General features: G+C 33.0%; 1 protein-coding gene and 1 pseudogene across 12 annotated transcripts in view; one reads left to right on the top strand and one right to left on the bottom strand.

Moving 5' to 3' along the window:
* WNK1 (WNK lysine deficient protein kinase 1) overlaps positions 1-24,378 on the bottom strand; it is a 133,357-nt gene that overhangs the window by 43,026 nt on the left and 65,953 nt on the right. For all 12 annotated transcript variants that reach the window (XR_005654142.1, XM_039869193.1, XM_039869185.1 and 9 more), the window contains exons 3-6: positions 18,894-19,114; positions 17,600-17,757; positions 2,698-2,786; positions 841-1,060 (exon numbers count right to left, since the gene is read on the bottom strand). Coding sequence is in view for 11 of the 12 variants with exons in the window: in XM_039869193.1 (XP_039725127.1) it covers positions 841-1,060; positions 2,698-2,786; positions 17,600-17,757; positions 18,894-19,114 (688 nt within the window). In the remaining variant the exon portion in view is untranslated. The remainder of the gene's footprint in view (positions 1-840; positions 1,061-2,697; positions 2,787-17,599; positions 17,758-18,893; positions 19,115-24,378) is intronic.
* Positions 17,103-17,221, top strand: LOC120607659 (uncharacterized; annotated as a pseudogene).

Genomic DNA, 24,378 nt, shown 5'->3' with positions numbered 1-24,378 from the left:
TTTTAAACCAAATAAGGCTCATTCTACTCTATTCATTCTATTTCCCACTCATGTGTAACCACTAATATTAACCTGTGTTGCTTTTACTTCCTTTCACTAGGCAACCAGTTAACCAGATAAAACAACTGTGGTAAATATATAAAGGTTAAAAAAAACCAAAACACTTCAAACAGCATGAAAAAACTAAAATAAATAAATATCTATTTCATACTTGACTCATTCTCAAAGGCAACTACTATTGAACAGTTCTTAGAAATTCTAGTAGAGATATTCTGTGAGTATCTCTGCATAGGAAATGGCTATTTTAGGCACTATGGCAAACCTAAAATTGCTTCCTTTTTGAAAAGCAATCTTTTAGAAATACTTCAAAAAATGATTCACCAAAGGCTGCCTACTAATAATTTATCTTGAAAACCCCTTTCAAAGTAAAAGCAATTTATGATCTATTTATAGGGTTCATCCAGATGACTGAATCAAGGCTAATGTATTAATATTTAGAAAACATAGCTTGTCATTCTAACAGAAATAGACTTACACAAATTAGGAGTCATTCAACATCGCAGACTTTCAAAATTAATTAAGAATGCATTCTAGTTTGTTCTTTCTTCTCTCTCTCCATCTTTATATTTTATTCTATTCTATCCACCCATTCATCCATACCTATACATATCTAAGTCTATATACCTTTTCCTCAAATAAAAATACTTTTTGGGCTGTTAATCAACACAATTTTTTATCAATGGGATATGCCAACACACTGCTTTATAAACTACTTTTCACTCAACAATATCAATGTATATAAACCTATAGCAATTGTTAAATGGCTGATTAATAATTTACCATTTCTTGAGCAACATCTTCTGGCACATCCCTGTCCAGGTCAAAGGAAAACTCAATAGCTTCATTGTCTTTGTATTTTCCCTTTAATTTCTTAATATCTTCAATACGTAGCCATAATTTAATGGCTATCTTTTCTCCATCATCTTCTTCTGCTAATTCTACCCGCACCCCTGTTTCCTCCTGGAAGAAGGCATGGTTCAAAAGGTCTTTGATGGAGTATCTTCCAAAGAGAGGGGGGAAAAAAAAACAAAACAAAATGCCATTAGGTTGAAAAGATCATTTTCAAGTGTGGCTGATTATAATTATGCTTGGAATAATGAAAAAGGACTATGAAAAGAAAATAAAGAAAATTTTATAATTCATTTCTACTTGTTCCATTTAAATAGTGATTATTGTTTTACTCTTAAGTTACAGAACTTCGTAACAATCTCATTTATGAGAATTAAAAGTGATACTTTTTAAATCTAATGATCTAATTTCATATTAGTTAATAATGTACTATCACTAGCAATACTAAAATTATCATAGCTTCAAAATACCACATCATCATTTATAGTTAATAAAAAGCCTTATATATATGATTTCATCGGATCCTTAATCAACATCCAATGAGATATCCTAAGTATTAGAAAATGGAGGTTAAGAGAGCTTGAAAATCTTGCTCATAGTTATAAAAGTCATAAATGGTGGAATCAAAACTCGAAAATAAATCTTTTGATTTCAAATTCTACTATAGCCTTAATTTACCACCCCAAATTCTCTTAATTCCTTGTTCAATAATTTGTGTACTAGGCAAGCAAAAGTCTGATTGTAGAACAATCTTCTTTAGATAAACGGTCTCAAATACCAGTAATCTAATAAACTGTTCCATCCAGAAAAGAAACAAGAAAAGACTGGAAACAAATATTCCTTTGATTATAGTAAAAACAAGTTCTTAAAGAGATCAAGGACTCTCCTTTCCTATCAGTGTAAATAAAAATAGAAACTCAAACTAAATTTCTACTAAAAAGCCTTAAAGATCATGATGTTAAGTGCTTCCAAATAACAAAGTTATGAAAAGAGTATGTGACTGGAGAAGTGAAGATAGGAAATTCTTTAATTTGGTTGATATACTTGATTGCCCACATTCTTCAGAAAGTAGACTATGCTCAACTTACAATTTATATTTGTATTAGCTGATCTACTTTTTCTTTTTTGGAGGGTGAGGCAAACGGTGAAGGTAGATTATTTTTCAAAAACAGACATTGGAATTTTGCCATGCCTAACGGGTGATGAATCAGCTATATGGCAGATCAGATACCTGCCACTCCTTTGAGAAAAGCCCTCTGTTAGTACAAATGACTAAGCCAGATCTCCTCCTAAGCTTTGGGCGAAGTCGTCTCTTTTTACTCAAAGGAATTTTGATGTTTTGCTCTTCTTCAATTCTGGCATAATAAAAGCAAATCAAGACCTGTATAGTTGAGCCTATTTTAAAGAACCAAAATTTTAATCCACCTTTTAGAATTCAATGGATAAAATACTAACACAGATATGCTGTGTTAGAGAGAGATTGAACCCTATTGAGTTTTATAAATCATGTTGATGCTTTAAGTGAGTAGTCCTCATTGAATGTAGTAGCTATGTTTAAAGTAGTTCTGGTTTAAACTCTACCAAACCACATTTTTACAACATTCCAGTATATCAAATCTGAATATTACCTTCAATGGATAGAATTCTACTTTTAAAGATATCACATGACATAAATGGATAAACTAATCACAAGTAAAGTATTAAATACACCTTAGATTGAGTGTTGTATTTAGAGCATGTTCTATTTTAGGTTTTTGTTTAATCAACAGGTCAAAAGAGGCAACTTACCTTTCATCTTTGTTTTGCCGAATGCAACCTTCAATAATTTCCTTCACTTCAGGAATTGCTACTTTGTCAAAACTGGCTGGTTTCACTCCCTGAAAACCATAAAAACAGTGACAAAAACATATTAATGAAGACAGGACCTTTGAACTTTGACTTTCAGCTGACTCTTAGATTGCCTTCTTATTAACCTGGCTTTTTTTCTGATTTGTCTGCAGGAGCTGGTTCATGCAAGCTCACAGCTGGGTAGTGGCAATTAAGCTTCCACAAGAAAATAAAAAGGACCGGTTAGGTAGTAAGGTCACTTACTTCCATGGCCTCTACATGTGGATAAGGAAAAATTTAGGCTATTGTCAACATCTGCTGTATTTCAGGTAAAGGAAATTATTGGCTAAAAGGAAAGCCAAATGTTAGTTGGTTAGAATATCTTTTGTTCAGCCTTATTCCCTAACACATTAATCAACACAGCATTTAACTATTGTGAACAGTGAACTCAAGTGTGGGCATGAATGCACGCTTAGTTTGGCAGGTACTCTATTATTACAGTACCCTTTAACAAACTCAGCAAGGAGTTAAGGATTTGGATTGGTTTGGCATGATAAACTGAAGAGCAAACTGTCTTACATATGAAACATAAAATGAAAAGTGATATATCAGACCCATATTAAAGACAAATTATTCATTTAGTTTCAGAAGAAAACTCAATACTACTATTATATATAATACTAAATAGCATCACAGTGATATTTAAGAATCTTCATAAAAGTATAAATTCTTTGCAAATAAAAATTTTAGCAATGTGTGGAAAATATACATAAGTTATAAGAGTGACAGAATATCCCTATCTGAGAAGTGATATAGAAAAAACCATCTCATTATCTAATTCCCACTTCACCTATGTAATCACATGAATTGAGTTGAAGTAGCTATACTGAGACAGTGTTCAAGTAGTGCCATAAATTTATAAACACACAAAACACAAGAATTGGGGAAAAGGGCAGAGGAATTAGAAAAGTCAGAATATAAATTCTAATCATGATTGACAAGATATATTAAATCAAAATTAGTGATAATTTGATAAATCACAGAAATTCATGTAATATCTCATAGAAAGAACTGAAATACAGTTGACCCTTGAACAACAAGAGAGTTAGGAGTACCAACCCCACCTGCCGAGCAGTTGAAAATCTGCTTGTAACTTTTTACTCTCCAAAAAACTTAACAACTAATCGCCTACTATTGACCTTACCAATAATATAAACAGTTGATTAACAAATATTTTGTATGTTATATATATATTACTGTATTCTTACAATAAAGTAAGCTAGAGAAGAGAAAATGTTATTAAGAAAATCATTTAAGGAAGAGAAAATACATTTACAGTACTGTATATACTTATCGGAAAAAATCCATGTATAAGTGGATCTGCGCAGTTCAAATCTGTGTTGTTCAAGGGTCAACTGTACATCAAAAGGTTAGCTCTAAAAAGTCTTTAAATACTAGAGTTGTGGTGGGATAAGTCTCATTATTACTCACTGCATTATTCAAAAGTCCTAATTTGGAGGATTCTACCTCTAGGGCTAATCTTCCACAGCAAGGAACTGTCTAGTAGGTCTGACACGAAAGTTAAATCAACGCATTTAAGTTCATTTCTGACTAATGACTACGAAGATCGCAATTTGTATTTTCCTCAGTCTTCTTAACTTTCAAATCCAGCAAATTAATTTTTCCAACTGGTCTTTGATTTCACACAATTCTTCTAATGAAAACAAGAAAATAATGCTGCTAAAGCAAAAGGCTGCTTTAATTGAACAAGATGGTATGGTATAAGGCTTAAGAAAATAGGAACTGTTTAAGGAAAAAAAAAAGATGATGTACTCTAAAAGTTCTCAGGTAATAAAAACACTGGAGATTTTGTTTTATATTTGTTTATCATTTTCTACAGTAAACATGTAAAACTGTATAAAAGCAATTTTTTAAAATGCTATTTATAAGTTAACAGTAAGAACAATTTAAAATACTGTATATTAAATTCGTAGAACATTCAGGATTGGCAGAAAATTATCTGAAAGCCTGTTTTCTGGTAAAACTGGACCCTAATACAATGTTGGCCTTTGCATGTAAAAACATTACAAATGTTACAGAAAAGTAGCTGAAGAGAATATACAATATGACTAGAAAAATGCTCATTCTTCCATAAACACATTTTAGGAGAATGTAGTTTGGCCTTCTGGCAGTAAAACTCTACATATATTAAGTTAGTAAAGCACACATACATTGATTATATTAAAAGACTCTTCTGTTTCAATTTAGCATAGGCATATTGGAAAGATGAAAAGATTCAACAGAAAACTTGAATTCAGTGTGAAATGGAGAAATATAAACAGTTGAGTTTCAGATTCCCTGAGCAGCAAATGGGGGTAATACCTGTCCAACGGTAATTACCTATCTATATTCACAGCAGCAACAATCAAATGTACTATCTAGGTTGAAAGTTCTCTGAATTAAGTTTGCTGACCTAAGGCCACTTTTGAGTTCAAAGGCAAACACCAAAGATAATAAAGCTTAGGGTTAAAAGAAAGCAGAGAATTCTCTTGAAAAATAATCACCAAGCTCCATAGTAAACCTGGTTCATCCTTGGTTATCCTTAACAATAAATAATGCTCTTGTTAATCCTATACATTCACGACTTTATGAATTCCTATTTACAAAGAAATACTACTTGAACATATTGAGATATAATAGGAAAACCAGCAACTGTGCATCATATAATGCCGTGAATCTACTAACTTAAGCTATTTTTTCTCAACCGATAGCCAAGATTTAGGTATAGAAAATTTCATACCAATGTTACATAAAACATACATTTAAGGGAATATAGTTTGGCCTTCTGGCAGTAAAACTCTACATGTTTAGATATCACTGCTGCCTTAAAAAACATTTTGCAGGAGCCAAAGTAGCCAATAAAATGGAGACACACATTACCAGTCTAGCAGCTGGTAAAAGATTAAGGCTGCTCTTACTGTTACTCATTTCAGAAAATTAAAAACGTAAAAAGAAATTTCACCAGTCAGCTACTATCAAGAAGTCAGGATTATCAAAATATCTAGAAGTATCCTCAATCATTTCAGAAGATAGAAGAATATACAGATATTGTATATTAAAAATTACCCCCAAAATGTAAAAATGGGTATGAAACTGCACTGACCCTTAAAGTGACCTATGGAAAAGTCATCTGGGACATATAATAGAAAGCTGCTTAAAATAAACAAGTACAGATTTGATATACACATCATACTCATAGGCTTCTTGTTCTTAAGAGATAAGAAAACGATGTATTTTTAAATATTTTTTGTAACTGATAATTTTTTAATTAAAAAAGTTGGTCAAGGTTATTCTAAAACATGATTTTAAGCACCAGACAGAACAAATAATGAGAACATGTTTTAATAATAAAAGATTTCGTCTTTTTTCCTTTTAGTTCACATACTTCAACGATCATCCACTTATAGCCAAATGTCATCCCTTTTTCTTTACTTCCTTATTTAATCCCACACAGTCCTATTCTAGTCTTGTTCTGACCAGTAAAAACAAAGTTTTGCTTACCTATTCTGAATGAGGTTCAAAAACAGAAAAACAAAGCAGAGAACTCATGTAGATTAAGTTGGGCTAATATTTTATGTATAAGAAAAATGAATAAAGACACATACTCTCTTACTCTTTCTTCCAGAGCTAGCAACCTACTACTGGCTCTAGAAATAATTCTGCCTACTTCTGTAATCCACAGAATCTCTCTTTAGGCAGTAGTACCATATTATGTTTTTTGACATGGTACAGTAACATGTTTCTCTGCAATTAACAAAACTACTTGATCATCTAATGTATATCTATTTAAGATACTTTTGGAGTTATACAAAATTATGTATTCTCTTAAAACAAAAAATGAAGGCTACTTTTGTGGAATCTTACACGGAGTGGAAAAAAAATTGTGACTCCACAAAGGCACACCAATATAAGATAAATGTTTATAAAATGTTCCTTTATTTGAACCAAGAAAAACCAAAAAACATGTACATGCATCTTATAGTTTTTCTTTGAATTCTATATACTTACGGTTTGCCAAATAATCTGCTAGATAAATAAAAGTGAGTCATAATATAGTATTCTTTTGGTTCAATTTCTAGCTATTAAAAACCGTCAGTACTTGCTTCTTAAAAGCTTAAGTTTCAAATGTGTTAAAGTAACATTTAACTACCCTCTCATAAAAATAAAACATCTCTTAACCATTCTGAATTGAGAAAAGCCTTTTTCTCCCCTTCACACAAAATGTAGTCTAAGTTACAAAACTTTAAATATTTTAAAAAGCATTCTGAAATAAACAATTTCAATACTTTAACTGAAACTTTCTATACTTATCACCAAAGGACTATAATATACCACCTTTTGTATATATTGGAAATTCTTACCTACCTCATTTACACAATCCTTTTGAGGGCAGCAGCAGCAATGAGAATTTACAATGACAAACACTGAGCAAAAATCTTTCTTTGTAAAATCCATGAGAAAAGGCAAAATAGACTTGTTATAGTTACAGGAAAATAAGAGGGGAAATGGATAAGATGTAAATTAACGGAGTAAATTAGCCCACAGCATAAGCAAGACAGACATCAAAGTCAGACTGAAGCATAATTTCTTGTTTCACACTAGCCATGCTTCTTTCCTAATTCTCAGATATGGGTTTACTCTGCTCAGCCAACAGTCTACTTATTCTAGATCAAAACTATCTTCTGAACAGCTGGGAAATTGTTCTGTTACTATTCTTCCTGCTTCTCTTCCAACAGCAACAGGTTCCTGGACAAGCAAAATGAGACTCTTACTTGCTCAAAGCTCCACCCATTATGTCCACAGGTTCTGCCTCCTTGACATCAAAACCTACATTAGAAATCTACTTATCTAAACATTCCCTTCCCCCTAATCACATTGGAACTATGCTTTTAAAAGAAAGTGGAGATTAAGTTCAATGACCAAAATGTAAACTCAGAATATGTAGCCAAAGGAAATCACAACACTTGGGCTGGGTTCTCAGATAAATTTCTCATAAACCAAGTCTGTGTGACCTGGGCCATATCCCTTGAACTCACTTGAAAAGTATAAATAATAGTTCCTCTGTTTACCTGATTTAAAAAGTGGTTACATTAAGGTAAACTGTCTTAGCACTCTCTCATGATATATTAAAAAGTAAATAAACAGCTTTGAATTGGTACACAGAACTGGTAAGAATTTATTCTTCTCCTTTCCCTTCTAGTAAAAGGAAAATGTGCATATCTACCTAAAGATATTTCCATTGCCAGGAAGAGTCATGGATCCGAATAACTCCTTTGATTTTAGTGATTAAGGAAAAGTTTTTGTTCGTGGCATTAACAAAGATGGGAGAAAAAGCACTGTTCATTGCATTATTTTAACAGGTAACAGAATAAAGTCCTATCCCTTGTAATTTGGTAGGCTTGAATCCCCATTAAGACAGTGGATACTAAGGTTTCAATTTCTAAACAAAAGTAGCATAAGATAAGGGCTTATAAGCTATTTGGTAGGAATACTCTAAAGGCTAGAAAAGAATATATAGTCTAACAAGCTATTTCAAAGTAGTTACCACTGATCTCTGGCTCAACACAATTCATCACTACCAAGTAGATAGTCAAGGATGTCAGGTATTGGTCAGAAATATAGCAATAGTCCAGCAATTATCTTTAACTTAAGTGTCTGTGTGAGCCTGTTCAGCTTTATGGTTAGCTAAATGAAAATGAAAGAGCTAAACTGCTTCATAAGTTTATCAGATATAAAGAGGTGGGGAGGTTTTTAAACTCTAATGGGCAACAAACAAAACCAAAATGAGGTAGCTTTTTTGGGACAAAGATATAACGGAGACACAAATATCTAGATCTATAAGGACTGGCTTTTTCTATATATCAAATAAGTTTTCAATATATACAATAAAAATGCCATTCACATACAGATAACAGTTTATATGTCTACACTCTAATTCCTCTTTCAGAAAGTTAGTGCCTTTCTCTAGAATTCTCAATTTCTTTCAATGGTATCATTATTTCCATGATTCAGAACAGAAAACTTAGTCATTCTTGGATGCTTCTTCCCACAATATTTACGTACAATTATCCGCTATGAGCATTTTACCAAAAATAAATGTTTAAAACTGCTGGTAAACAGTTAGTTCTGCTACTAATACTCCTACTATCCCTACAACAGCCAAAGATCTCTGTCCAGGCAAAATGAGATTTTTATTGACTTGTTACCTCTCAAAATTGTTACTTCTTTTGCATAATATCTGTCACCACCAAAGTCCAGATGATCAAATCTTCACCTCTTTAAGCTTAGACCAATTTAAGATGGGCCTCACCATTTTCATTCTCTCCATCTACAATTTGTAGTTTACACTGTGGCCAGCTCAACAATCTGGCTTCATTTAATCAGATATTTATTCATTTCCAATCATCTGACATTATTTAACTCACATCACACTGCTTAAAAATGGTTACTAGTTCATACCTACAAGATGGCCACAGAATTAATCACAGGTCTACAAAAAAAAATCTCTTTGTTCAAATAAGACAACTGTGGGCCAGAAATTAATACCATGTCTAAGTTAGAATTCATACATTAATTCAACTGGCATCTACGGAGTGTCTAATTTAATCTAGTCTAGTCTAGTCTAGCTAGTCTACTAGGTACAAGACACCTACTAGATATACTGCATTATCTTTAGCACCTAGAATAAAACAAGTGGAGTCTATATTCCAATGGGGAAAGGCCTAGTCAATGGTAAAGCAAAAACCAGAAATCAGATTCCATCATGTCTAGTTCAATGTTACTTCTAGTCCATGTTACAGTGTTTTTCATTTCTTTAATCTGTTGTGAAAAGCCCTCGCAATCCAATTTCTACCTACTCCTCTATTCCCACCTACCAAATTAAGTCCGAACTGGTTACTTGTTCACTGAATACTTAATTCCTGTACATTTTCACTGACAAGAATACTCTTTTACTCTCCCCTTTTTTTTAGCTGAGTTCTATACTCCTCTCATGGTATACCTCAAATGATATAGAATGAGAAGGCAGCAATTACAAAGTATGAATCTTTTGGCATATAAGTTATTTACAAGATATCAGGAAATTCAATAGTATTACAATATATTTAAATATAAAAACCATCTTTCTATAGCCTACCTGTTTTTACTCTATAGTCTAATGTCTTATAATTTATAAATCAACGTCCAGTATAGATAAGTAAAACAAGCTTTTCTGAGAAATTCTAAAACAAAGGTTTCACAATTGTTCTTAGCACCTAAAACACTGGGAATGATACCCAGAACTGTTTGGTTTAAGATTAACAGTCTGATTAAGATTAAGAACCTTTAATCTTAATCAAATCACAGTAGAGTAATGGAATGACTCTGAAAATGATTCAAAATGTCCCCAAGATACAGCGCATGACACATAATTTTCTTTTACATGCATAACCCAAAATTATTGGATGGAAACAAATAAAATTTATAAAGGAACCAGTTCAGCTAATTCCAGTAGATTTAGATCTCTGGGACAGCACACAAAAATCCAGCTGCTAAAAGCAAAAAACGCAACGTTTTCCTCAACTTTTCAAACCCTATCTAATCAGGAATCAGTCTCAATTCTTTCTGTAAAAAAGTAGTGTGAACTGCAAACTGTTATATAAAAACTAAAAGGAATTTTACCCTAACTGCTTTAATTCTGTTTTTCCGAGACAGAATGTTCAAACCTTGCAATCCAAAGGCTAATGGAATCAGTGACAAAGTCAAATTACATAAACAAAGTAATTAAAAATCCCCATTATTTCTAACTTGGTTGTTATGAGGCTGGATTCAGCCAGATTCTTACTGGTATGAACCATTAGTTTACAGGAATTTGAACATACCTTATGATCCCATTGGAAAACAAGCCTCTTCAAACTCTCTACCAAATCCAGCTAGTTCTATCAAAGAAAATTAGTTTACCTCATGATTTCCCAAGGCTTATTACTCTCTGGATACATGAAAGCTTGTGTACTACTCCAAGCTCAAATACACTATATCTTTCATATAAAAAATTGATGCCATTGCTTACTATAGTTTCTTCTTTTAATAGCAGACAAAAATCATGCCAAGTACAGAGATTTTCAAAACGACAAGTTTTTCTCCTTTACACAGGGCTCAAACCTATGATACTAGCCTTATTACTACCCAGGTACCTGAAGTTTTTTACTTTCAGATTTTTTCCTTTTGAGATCTAGAAAAAAAGATTAAAACAAAAACAGGTAAAGGAAACAATTTTAAGGTTTGCATTAGTGTTATGTTAGAGATGGCTGATTTCTGAAATTATAAAAATTATTATTATTTCTCCTGCATTACTTTGGACAAAATGTTTAACCTCTTATTTTCTTATCTATGAAGTAAAGATACTATCTACTATCTACTTACTACTTACCAAGATAGAAAATGTTACAATAATTAAAATTAGATAGTATATGTAAAGCACTTTGCAAGGTGACTGGCAAGAAAAAAGCAAGATTACAAATAAATATAAGTTCATTTGCTCTCATTTAAAACCTGACTTTAAGTTCATTAAATACATTTTAATCACTGCAATTTGCTGAATGTCAATAAATAAAAGACCAGAACAAGAGACTTCTTTCACTACTAAGCATGTCATAATGATGTTAATGATAATAATGGCAATAACTAATAAGTACTTGATAACTGCATGTCAGGCACTCTACTATTTTCTACATCTTTAAGCCTCATAAACGTTTACCTTAGTTTCAAAGAAGTTAAATAACTTGCCCAAGGTGTCATAGCTAAGAAATGACACTGCTGGGATTTAAACTCAAGCAGACCCAACTCCAGAGCACATTTCCTCCACAAGCAACATAAAATTGTTTCACGTTGTGTTCAATTGTGTATTTATGTATTCATTTCACAAATACTGAGTGTCTATGACTTGCCAGTTTCTAAATACTAGAGCAAAGAACAAGTCAAATAAAATCTCTTTTGTATTCTTTTGGGGCTTTAGATAAATACCATGAGACTGTGGTAAAAGCCATGAAGAAAAATAAAACCACGAGGGGACAGAAGTAAAGTGTACTTAAGAATGTTTTAGATAGGATTGGTAGGGAAGGCCTTCCTGAGATCTGAATGAATTGCATATACAGAACACTAGCATATAACAGTTTATCATCAGTACACTGTAGAATGTAATTATTAAACCACAGTCTACATTTTACCCCCTTCACATTGGCACTTACACAGATTTAAATGCCCTCAGGTCACAGGCTGATGTTATAATCGATATTTATGGATTCAGTATAGCATTTTGATGTGAGCAGGTGATCTGGGATCACAGATGTTATTTTCTAGATATGTAATCTTGGGCTAGCCTTCCTGGGCTTCAGACTGTTTATTTATAGTGTTGATAATAGTAGTATTTACCTTCCCACCCAAGAGTTGCTGGAAGAATTAAATTAAATAATACATGCAAAGTGTTTAAAGAAATATCTGGCACAGAGGATGTATATTAATGTTTACACTGCTATCATTGGCTATTTGCATGGCAGTGTACCCTGGCAGGGTCAGACATGTTGCAGTGAACTGATCTAAGAGGAAAAGAGAAACCTGTGCTTTAGAGGCTCAATTCTAATGGGAGACAACAGTTAATGTCAATATTATTATTATTATTATATTACTTTAATAAAATATAGGTAGAGTATGGTGGAAACAGACGAGGGAGCGATACTGACATGACTTTCAGGCAAGAATCCTAGAAATATTTCTGGTAAAGAGTGCCAGAGGACTGAAGCTACTGGCTCATACCTTTATACAGATTTGCCTCAGCATCCCTGTTCATGGTAGGCTAATAAAATTCTGTTTAAACACACATTTTCAGGAATATTGTCTTTATTCCTCTCAAGATCAAAACCCCCTACTTTGTTATGTCTATAAAATCCACCTACTTTACTGTAATTACTATTCAGTGTTTACCTTCCCTACTAGAAGGTGGGAGGAACAACAAAGCCTATTGTCTCATTCACTGTTGTAACCTCAAACTGGCACATAGAAGATACCTAATTAATAGCTGTTGAATAAGTGAATTGTTAAAATAAATTTAAAAGAAACTGAGAACTAGAGATTATGGTTCAACTGACTAGAATTCTGTGACCTTCAGACCTAAAAAGGTAATACTAAGCTGTTCAAGATGGATGATTCTTTGTATCCCTTTTCTAAGTTAGTGCCAAATCTACAGAAGATCTTGTGTTTAGGAGGGGAAAACTTCCTGATGACTAATTGGGTATACACAACAGATCTGAGATGGAAACCAGAAATCTGGAGTGATAGAGGCATGGAGAAGGGGGGTGGCAGGGGAAAGTTAACATGAAAGAGACCTATGATCTCTCAACAGATAACCAAGGATATTTCATTAACAAATGTGCAATAGGTGGACTGATGCTAACATATACATTTAAAAACTTAGTTAAATTTACATCAAAGGCAGACTTATGAGAAAATGTAATAATACATCATGGTGTATTTCAACACAAAGTTATCACTATTGTTTATATAATTATATAAATTATCATATAATCTAAGCACTTACTTAGACCCCTCACATTTATCTTAGGAACCAAAACATGAGAAAAACTTTAGAAAATTAGAAAAGGATATAGCCCTTTTTATTTTTCATCGGAAGCCAGAAGATAGGACTGGAGATTTGTGAAATCATGATAGCATTTCTCAGATAATAGTATAGAATAATGGACTATAGATAATATAGAACTAAATTTTCACAGCTGAGAGGAAAATAAAGCACAAGTATATATCTTCAGTATACTTAGAAACTAAGAATTCTAACACAGCTCCATCGGACTTAAAGAACTCCGTAAACTTTTTATTCTATCTTTTCTACAGCTTTATTCTATCTTTTCTACAGCTTGACTTGTTTTAAAAAGCAATTCCTTAATAAAGCAGAAAAAAATAATGCAATTAATAGATTTAAATTTCTTAGTCAGTTTGGTTACTTATAATGCTAGTAAAAAGGTTCCATGAATGATGGGATGATAATTTATTCAAATAATGTTTGGTATTACATTATTTAGTGTATTTTTAATTTATTTGATCAAAAATAAAGTACACAGAACTGACAGGGACCTCAGATGATTGCTGTTCCAGTTCACACTTCCCAAACTTTAATATATACATGAATCATCTTTGGATCTTGTAAAATGAAGGTTTTCATTCAATCCATCTGGGATGGGGCCAAAATTTTACATTTTTAAGAAGTGCCCTAAGGATGCAGCTTCTGCTGGTGTAGGAACTGCACTTTGCATAGCAAAGATCTAAATACCAGTGATTCTCAAAGTGTGGTATGAAGAACCCTAAGGAGCCCCAAGACCCTTTTGGGAGACCTACAAGGTACTTCACTTTCCAAGGATATGATCTGCCTGAGGCCAGATTGTCTTCACACACTTCAACCAAAATAATATACTGCAACAAACTGAAGGCAGAAGCAGATATGAGAATCTGGTTGTCTTCCTTTTGACCAGACATTAAAGATATTTGTAGAATGTAAAAATGCCACTCTTCTTACTAAATTTTTACATTAGTATTTGAAAAAAATATTTGTGAAATGTTACTGTCAACATATATGGGGCTTATTATGTTATTTTTTAATTACTGAATACATTATAAAATTCCATATTAATTTCTAATATGGTAAACTAGATAAAACACAAGTAAACAAAGGATCCCTGGGGTCTTCAATAATTTTAAGAGTATAAAGAGGGCCTGGTACAAAAGAATTTGAGAGCCACTGCCTCAAATCATTCAAGTCTGGTAGCTGCTATCTTGATCCCTTCTCAAAAGATCTCAATGGACAGAATCTCAGACCTCTACTAGTAAACTTTTGCAATGTCTTATAACCTTGCCAAATTCTTTATGTTCTATTATGAGTTTTCTGTCCTTATTTAGTCTCCTTTAGGTCAAGAAAACAATTGCTGAGCACCTCCCTCTTCCAATTATGCATATAAATCCCTTCCCTCAAGAAATTATAAATAGTCTAAAAACTAAAAATGATGGGACTCAATCAGAAAGGACTCATGATATCAGGAATAGTCCTGAAACATTTGAGGGGCTAATATGTGAAATTACTATTTGGTTTTCCCTATGAAATCTCAGGGAACAAAGTGAGAGTAATTACAAGGTAAAAATTATGGAGAAACAATTTAAAAAAAAAACAAACACTTTCTAGTCATGGAATTTTGACTCTTTCTAACTATTCAAGTTATTGTTTTCTGCTTTATTTGTACCAAATATTTTTCCTATTCTATAAAATGTATTGCTTTATATGTGCATTAGTTTCTACTTGCTACTATTCAATTTCATTTTAGTAGGACGATTTTGTTAATATTTCAAAGGTGACATTAAGTTTTGTTCCCCTTTTGCAGAATAAATTCAACTCTCTGAATCTTACATACTGTCTAACTGACTATATTTGGGATTCCTTTCATTGAAACGTTTATTCTTCAAAATAGTACTGAGTACCTACAATATGCCATATGCTATACAATATGTATAAATAAAAATTTAATAAATCAGGTTCTAGGACAATACCTTTTAAGACATTGTTATATTTCATCCTTCCTGTTCCCAATCCCTCTCCAGAGGTGAGGGTGGCTATAGGTTCATATAGTTTAACAAAACTATATGAAAAGAAGAAAATAGAGAACTAAAGGGTATAGAACCTGCTGAACATAACAAATATGGTATATCCATACAATGAAATATTATTCATACATAAAAAGGAATTAAGTACTGATTAATTATGTAACATGGATAAACCTTGAAACATTATGCTAAGTCAAAGCATAACACAAACAAAACATAACACAAAAGGATATGTATTGTATAATTCTATTTGTATGAAATATCCACAATAGGCAAATCAAATCCATGGAGACCAAAAGTATAATATTGGTAGCCAGGGGCTGGGTGGTAAAGGGAATGGGGAGTGACTGCTAATGGGTATGGGGTTTCTTTTTCTGGAGTGATGGAAAGGTTCTGGCATTAGTGGTGATGACTGCAAAACACTGTGAATATACTAAAACCTTGAAATGATTTAAATGATGCATTTTGTGGTATGTGAATATTATCTACCACCACCCCCCCCCCAAAAAACACAGAAAAACCAACAACAGGGTAAATACTATACTAAGAATATGGAAAGAGTGATATTGGTCTTTGTAGGTTCTATAAAACTAATACCAAAGAATTCTTTCATTTGAGATTTTCTTCTCAATTGAGCTAGAGTTTGCATTTGCAAATAAAGATGCATTTATTTATTAGACAGTGTCTCAAATGCCTTTTCTTAAAAATCTAATTTTTCTTTACTTTTATCAAATAATTGCCTATATAAATTTTTATTTAATATTAGAGCAGTGCTATGTCTGATAGTCTGAAACATACTGCTTTTAGCCCTGAGCCTCTGGTAAGCAACTTTTAATCGACAGGGTTTAGCCATATTTTTCACCTACTCATCCTACACAATCATTATTTTTAACTAGTTAATCATATTTGCTGGGTTAGGTTTGGAACAGGGATAACATTTAATACAAGTCACCTGTAAAATCTGCATTTTAGAAAATAGGTACTACCATATAATTTATAACTTGATTTCTTTAAGTAGCGGAGTTATTTTTATATTTATTTTATATAAAGAAATCTAAAAATCCATGATCCCCTGAAACATTTTAAGTACCAATTCTGTTTAGAGAAGTGTCCAAGAAGTAAATTCACAAGATTAATCGAAGACACTTATCACTAAATAACAGAGACAGCCCAGTCAATGCCTCATCAGTGTCTCTAACAGCAGCCTACAGAACAACAGAGCCATTGTCTGCTGGTACATAATGAAATTGACTCGTTTCAAATTAGAAATACTGCAAGAGCAACAGGCCAGTGGCTGAGAGAGATGGCAGAGAATGTTTAAATATATGGTTATCTCGTGTATATTTTCCTCTTCTAGTCTGTTCAAGTATTAAAACATTCGTCATTGTTGGAACGTAAATAAAGGATACTGGTTCATAAACCCTAAAAATGGGTTAACTAGATACTACGTGCCTCTTGAAATACACAGCACCACATATTAATTATTTTGGCAAAAAATCTTTAACCTAAATTGTATCAAGCCCTTGGAACAGTGGTTCTCAAATTTGTTATGGTTTCAACTGGACAACTCTAGAAATATCTCTTTGGTAGAGATTAACCAGCATGTGTAATCTGAACTAGAGTAATGTTTTCATTTATATCTTAAGCAATGTATGTACTTATAAATGATTTACTACAGCCATGCCACCCTGAATGTGCCCGATCTTGTCTGATCTCAGAAGCTAGGCAGGGTCGGGCCTGGTTAGTACTTGGATGGGAGACCACCTAGGAAGACCAGGTGCTGTAGGCACTAAAAAAAAAAAGTTTTAATAAATTAGTATATCAATTTTAAGCCTTTCAGGGAAAAGTCTGTGAACAAAGGAGCCTGGGTTAAGAGCATTACTTTTAACTCAAATAAATAAACTTTATGGTAGGAGGGAATGAGAACTTACATATCTCATAATAAAGGTTTAAATGAATGCAAGGAGGGTACCAGGATAAACTGGTGCTTCTTTGACTATTATGTTTGCTCCCACTGTATCATGAGCAATAAATAACTCAACTCCCTCTTCCCCCAAAACCTCACTATGCCTTCTATTGTTCCTTTTTGCATGGTTTGATATTACCCAGCTTGGGATTCCTTCTTAGATGTGACCTAAGCTCACCACTCAGTTTGGGGAAAACTTACACTGGTCACTCGACGGTAGATCTGCGCAGCATTTTGGCACTCTGAGTAAGGGTATTCAGATGTGGCCATCTCAAGCATACACATCCCAAAAGCATAAACGTCAACAGATTCATCGTATTTCTCCTCATACATTTCAGGGGCCATGAACTCTGGGGTACCTTAAATTAAAAGAATGATTCAGACTCAATGCCAGTTGAAGTTACAAGGGGAAGAAGCAGAGGACTGACCTATAGTGGAGAGAGGAAAGGAGAAAGGAGAGGGGAAGGAGAGAGGTAAGAGTGGGGAGAAGAGGAACAAAATCATCTTAATCAGTCTGTTCCATTAAATATCTTACAGATCTTCCACTACAAGGCATTTATAAAAGACACTGGAACAGGATCAAGTGTCTTTATTTACTATTTCAAATCAATTACTGTTATACAATGTCAAAATAGAGCCTTGGATAAAAGATAAAATGATATAACTCATACTGAAAACAAATGGAAGGAAAAGGTAAGAAACTAGGAAGGAATAAAGTAGACATAACGGCATCTATCTGTAAAACAAGATGATGGATTTAAAAAGATCAAAATACTTGTCTGCCCCCTACTGTATGGTAATTGTAAGGTTAACATTTAGCAATTTCCAGAGACATTTTCAGCTATGACAACTGTGGGGAGGTGGATAGGGGATGTGCTACTGGCATGTAGTGAACAGAGGCTAGGGATGCTACTAAATAATCTTACAATACATAAGACAGCCCTTATAACAAAGAGTTGTCTAATCCCAAATGCCAATAGAACTGAAGTTGAAAATTTCTTTTAGACATATCATGTCTTCTGAAGAGTAAGAAAAGTTGATAAAACCAAACTTTCAAAATGAACTCATATTTTCACATTTTAAAATAAAGTTTTAATAGATATTTTTGAATATACACATATACCCAATAGACTTTTTTAGAAAACTAAACTACAGATAAATTGTTTCTTTTATGTGGAAACAACACATTATATAAATAAGTATATAATACTAAATTACCTACCAACAGAATGACCCAATAAAATTGATAGTTATGTAAGGTTTTAAGAGAGTTCACTTTACTTCTCTTTACAAAAACATTGAGTCTTGAAGATGATTCTAGAAACATAAGTATAGAGAACTCCACATCTCATAAGCAGAAGTGATTGCTTCCTAGTTTCAAGTTATGAATTTATGAAGGTTTATTTCACGTAATAAAAGCTCTGACAGGGTTGGGTTTCTAAATAAAAGGAATGTCAGAAAGCCAGTTAGGCTGCAAGGTACACTTGAAACATACCTATCACACTCTTGGCAAAAGAAGCCCGCTTCAGGGTTGCCAGACCTAAGTCTCCAATCTTGACTGAGCCTGTAGGGCCAGTGATAAAGATGTTGTCACACTTAAGATCTCGGTGAATAATAGGTGGAGTTCGAGTATGAAGAAATTGAAGTCCTTTAAGGATCTGACGGCACCAGCTTCTTAAAACTTTGATCTTCATCACCTTAAACCTTTTCAGGTACCTAGAAAAGGCAAGGAATACCAAACAAGTTATCAATGATATGAGTTTACTGCTTTGAAGAATTCCATTAAATTTTAGCATTATCTGAGATGGGAATATCAAATTTAGAATATTAAGATTCAGTAACTTTAAAGGTTTGTGATACTTTTAGTAAGGTTAAAGGGGATGGGATAATAAGTGCTTGTTAAGCAAACTCTGATAACAAAGCACAAAAAATGAAGTCCTTAAAATTAAATCACTAGTAAAACAATTTAAAAGTTAACAGGTAGGTAGAGTTCAATTTCTGGTAAATGATGGAGCAATTCTTATTGGACACAGAAATCATTATAAACTCTAGTAAAAATATATACAAAACAACTACTTGAATGCTCTGGAGAGCAATCAAAATCAGGCATAAATTGGAAGGGAGTACCCAAGAGGAAAAAGGGAAAAAGTACTGCTTTGAGCTTCCTACTTTCTGTACCTTTTCAGCTGAGGGAAGGCTCCTGACTGTGCAGGTCAGCTCAAACCTGAATAGAAACCTATGTAGCCTTACTAGCTGAGAAAAGTGAAGACAGAGTTCAAGATGACCACAGCATCTATAACAGTGCTGTCCAACAGAACTTTCTGCAATGATAGTCTACCCAATAAAGTATCCGCCAGACAAATGTGAATTTTTATATTTAAATGTAGACTAACTATAATAAAAAATTCTGTTTCCCAGTTGTACCAGCCACATTTCAAGTGCTCAACAGCTGTGTGTCGCAGGTGGCTACCATCGTGGACAGTACAGATTACAGAACATTTCCATCACCATGGAAAGTCCTACTAAACAACAGGTATCCAGAAAGTAAAGAGGGAAATCCCAGAAAGGAGATGTAGAACCGGAGCCTCATATTCTGCATATCCACTCTGCAAAACCTTGGGTTGACCTCAGAAATATGTGTATGTGGCGCAGATTCCAAACAGCTCAGCTAATGCTGAAAGAATGAAACAGATTTCTGCTGATGTTATCCACTATAAGAAAGATAAAGTTTTGAGACTGAGTTCAGATGCATATTGAATTTGAAAACAGGAAAAAAAATAAAGAGTACTAAAAATGGTAAATATAAAAGATTATGTTTTCTTCTGTTTTAAAAATACATATGACTAGTTAAAGTGAAATTTATAACACTGTATTACAGGGTCTACAGAATATGTAAATGTAGCATATATGAAAATTATAGCACAGAGAATAAGTATCAGGGATAAATGAAACTATATTTGTGCAAGTTTCCTTTATTTTACATGAAATTGTACAGTATCAGCTCAAAGCATATTTTGAAAAGTTAAAGATCATAAATGCAATCTCTAGAAATGCTTTAAGTACACACACACACACACACACACACACACACACAGAAGTGTTTAACTAATACAAAAACTAAAATGAAATTCTACTTCATTCCATAAAGAACACACTAATGTTGAAAGTTGCTTTTATGATTTTAAAAAATATCGAAACATAGTCAGTCACCTCTGAAGGGTGAGGAAAGGGCTGGCTAGGAAGAAGAATAAGGGCATTTAATGAGATGATGGAAATGTTCTATATCTTAATAGTTTTGATTACATGAGTAAATAACTTAATCAAAACTCATCCAATGACACAATGATGGTTTACGCTTTTCACTGTATGTAAATTTTACCATAAGGAAAAATAAAGCATACAAATATTGGAACTTTAATGAAATGCGTACCAAAGTGTTTACAGGTGAAGTATACTAATGTCTGCAATTTATTGTGAGATGAATAAAATTAAAATAGATTGATAGGAGAATGATTAGATGGACATATGATATGGTAAAGCGAATGCGGCAAAAGTTAATAATTAGAAAAATCTAGGCAATGAGTATGTGTGTTCACTGTATAATTCTTACAACTTTTCTATATAACTGAAATAAAAAAATGTTGGCGAAAAGTTGAGGCTGGCTTGGATCTCTTTCACATCTATAAAATAATAAAGTATATAAAATTTAATAGTTTACTGTACATTAACCTTTATCTTACAACCTTACCAAAATTATTTAGAATTACTGCAATTACATAATCTGCAAAGGTAGGCAGTTTCGTTTCTTCCTTCCTAATTTTTATGCCTTTTACTAGTTTCTGTTTTTATGCCTTATTGCAATGGCTGAGCCTTCTAGAACAATACCTGAAAACAGGCATCCTTGCTTTGTTCCTTATCTCAGGGAGAAATGGTTTAGGTATGACTTTGGCTATAGGTTTTTCCATGGATGCTCTTTATCAGTTTGAGGAGGTTCCCTACTATTCCTTGTTTGCTAAGAGTTTTCAGCCATGACTAGGTGTTGAACTGTCAAATACTTTTTCCACATATATTGAAATAATCATATGATTGTTCTCCTTTATTCTGTTAATGTGTTGAATAACACTGGTTCATTCAATGCTAAACTTTGCAATCTTGAGATAAACTCTATTTAGTACTGATGCATTGTGATTTTTGTATATATATTCATGAGAAACACTGCTCTACAAATTTCTTTTGTTATAATATCTTAGGTTTTCATATTAATGTTATCCTGGCTTCATAAAATGAATTGGACACTGGTTCTTCATCTCTATTTTTTGAGAAAATTCAATACACTGGTTCCCCACCTCCATTTTTTTATTATGATAAAATATACCTAACATAAAATTTTTATCATTTTTAAGTGTATTAGTACATTCATATTATTGTACAATCATCACCACCGTCATCTCCAGAGCTCTTTTCAACTTACAAAATTGAAACTATATACCCATTAAACAATAACTCCCCATTCCCCTCTACATAGGGCCCTGTCTCTATAATTTTGACTATTCTAGGTACCTCATATAAGTGGAATGATACAGTATTTGTCTTTTTGTGACTGGTTTATTTCACTTAGCATAATGTCCTCAAATTTCATTCATGTTATAGCATGTGTCAGAAATTCCTTCCCTTTTGAGACTGAAAAATATTCCCTTGTACATATATAGCACATTTTGCTTCCATTGATGGATACTTGGGTTGCTTTTACCTTTTAGCTATTGTGAATAATGCTGCTATGAACATGTATATATCAATCTCTCTTCGAGACCTTTTTCAATTCTTTTGGGTATATATATATACCAATGGAATTGTCAGATCATACAGTAATCCTATTAATTTTTAAAACTGAAGTAAAATGGATATATAACATTATATTAGTTTCAAGTATACAAATAATGATTCAAAATTTGTATATATTGCAAAATAATCACTACGGTAAGTCTAGTCCATCACCACAGAGTTACAAATTATTTTTGTGTGATTAAAACTTTATAGATCTACTCTCTTAGCAACTTTAATAAACAATACAGTATTATTAACTACAGTCAACAAGCTGTACATTAAAGTCCCAGGACCTATTTATTTTATAACTGGAAGTCTGTACCTCTGAACCAGTCATCTCCCCCACTCCTACCCCCACCTGGGAACCAACAATCTGCTTTCTGTATCTATGAGTTGGTTGTTGGGTTGTTTTTTTTTTTAAGAGTCCACATATAAGCGATTTCATACAGTATTTGTCTTTGTCTGACTTATTCTACTTAGCCCTCAAGGTCCATCTATTTTGTCGCAAGCAAATGGCAAATTTCCTTCTTTCTTATGGCTGAATAGTATTCATGTACACGCACACAATCTTCGTTAGCCATTCATCCACTGTGAACACTTAGGCTGTGTCCATGACTTGACTACTGTAAATAATGCTGCAATAAACATGGGGGTACACATATCTTTCCAAGTTAGTGTTTTCATTTCCTTTAGATAAATACCCAGAGGTGGATCGTATGGTGGTTTTATACACACACACACACACACACACACACACACACACACACACACATTTTTTTTTTTTTAGGAATCTCTATACTGTTTTTCATAGTGGCTGTACCAATTTCCATTCCGACCAACATTGTAGAAGGGTTCTCTTCTCCATATCCTTTCCAAAATTTGTTATTTCTTGTCTTTTTGATAATAGCCTTTCTAATAGGTATGAGATGGTATTTCATTGTGGTTTTGATTTGTGTTTCCCTAATGACTACTGGAGCATCTTTTCATATGCCTGTTGGTCATATGTATATCTTCTTTGGGGAAATGTCTATTCAAGTCCTTTCCCGTTTTTGAATCGAGATGCTTGTTTTTATGTTGTTTAACGAGTTCTCTATATATTCTAGATATTAATCTTTTCAGTAATAAGATTTATAAGTATTTTCTCCTATTCTTTGAGTTGCTTTTTTACTGTTGATGATATATTTTGACGCAGAAGTTTTTAATTTCCATGAAGTCCAATTTTAAACACACTGACTTTTAAAACATTTAATCTGGCATATATTTCAGACAATGCTAATAACCTAAGTCACTTCCACTTTGAGAAAAGGCATCGAGTTTTCTTTTTACTGATGAAGATAGTGACCCCAGGGTCATACAGCTATTACAAGATGGAGTTGGCAACTGAATTCTTAAGTATGGTCTACCAGCTATTGCCTGCCTCCATACTCTATCTCTAATCTGTTCTGAACACCACTATCAGATAAAGAAATTCTAACACAGTCCCTGGCCCATAGTAGGTATTCAATTGTTTTCCGGATTATTCAATGTATTGTATCCCTGCTGGATTATAATCTTTCCAATGGTTCCCTACCATCCTTAAAGCAGAGACTAATCTTTTGCCCTACATTCAAAACTCTCTACATTTTATTTCTAACATATATGGAGACTTTTTAGTCATTATTCCTCTTTATAAACTTTCTGTTTTTAACCAAAATGGTTTACCTACAGCTAACCTTTTGTTCTCTATTTTTATACAATTCCCATAGCACCTCTCCACTTACAGAAAAACTATCAATGCTTTAAAGCCTAATTTAAAGCCTATTACTTTGATAAAGACCTTCAAGATTACTCTAGCCAGTAGGAAGGAAGTGCTATTGTCTTCTCAACTGCTATTAAATAAAAATTACAAAAACTATAATTTAGCCATAAAAAAAGAATGAAATCTTCATTTGCAACAACATGAATGAACCCTGAGGACATTATGCTAAGTGAAATAAATTGAGAGAAAGAAACAAACAAAAAAAGCTCCCAGATATAGAAAACAGATTGGTGGTTACAAGAGGCAGAAGTGGGGGTGTACAAAATGGGTGAAGGAAGGGAGTCAAAGGTACAAACTTTCAGTTATAGAATAAATAAGTTATGGAGAAGTAATATACAACATGGTGACTACAGTTAAT

Source organism: Pteropus medius, unplaced genomic scaffold, assembly GCF_902729225.1.
Source record: "Pteropus medius unplaced genomic scaffold, Ma_sr-lr_union100, whole genome shotgun sequence".
Lineage (NCBI taxonomy): Eukaryota > Metazoa > Chordata > Mammalia > Chiroptera > Pteropodidae > Pteropus > Pteropus medius.
The sequence above is the reverse complement of the archived record's forward strand: the minus strand, read 5'-3'. Positions and strand labels throughout refer to the sequence as shown.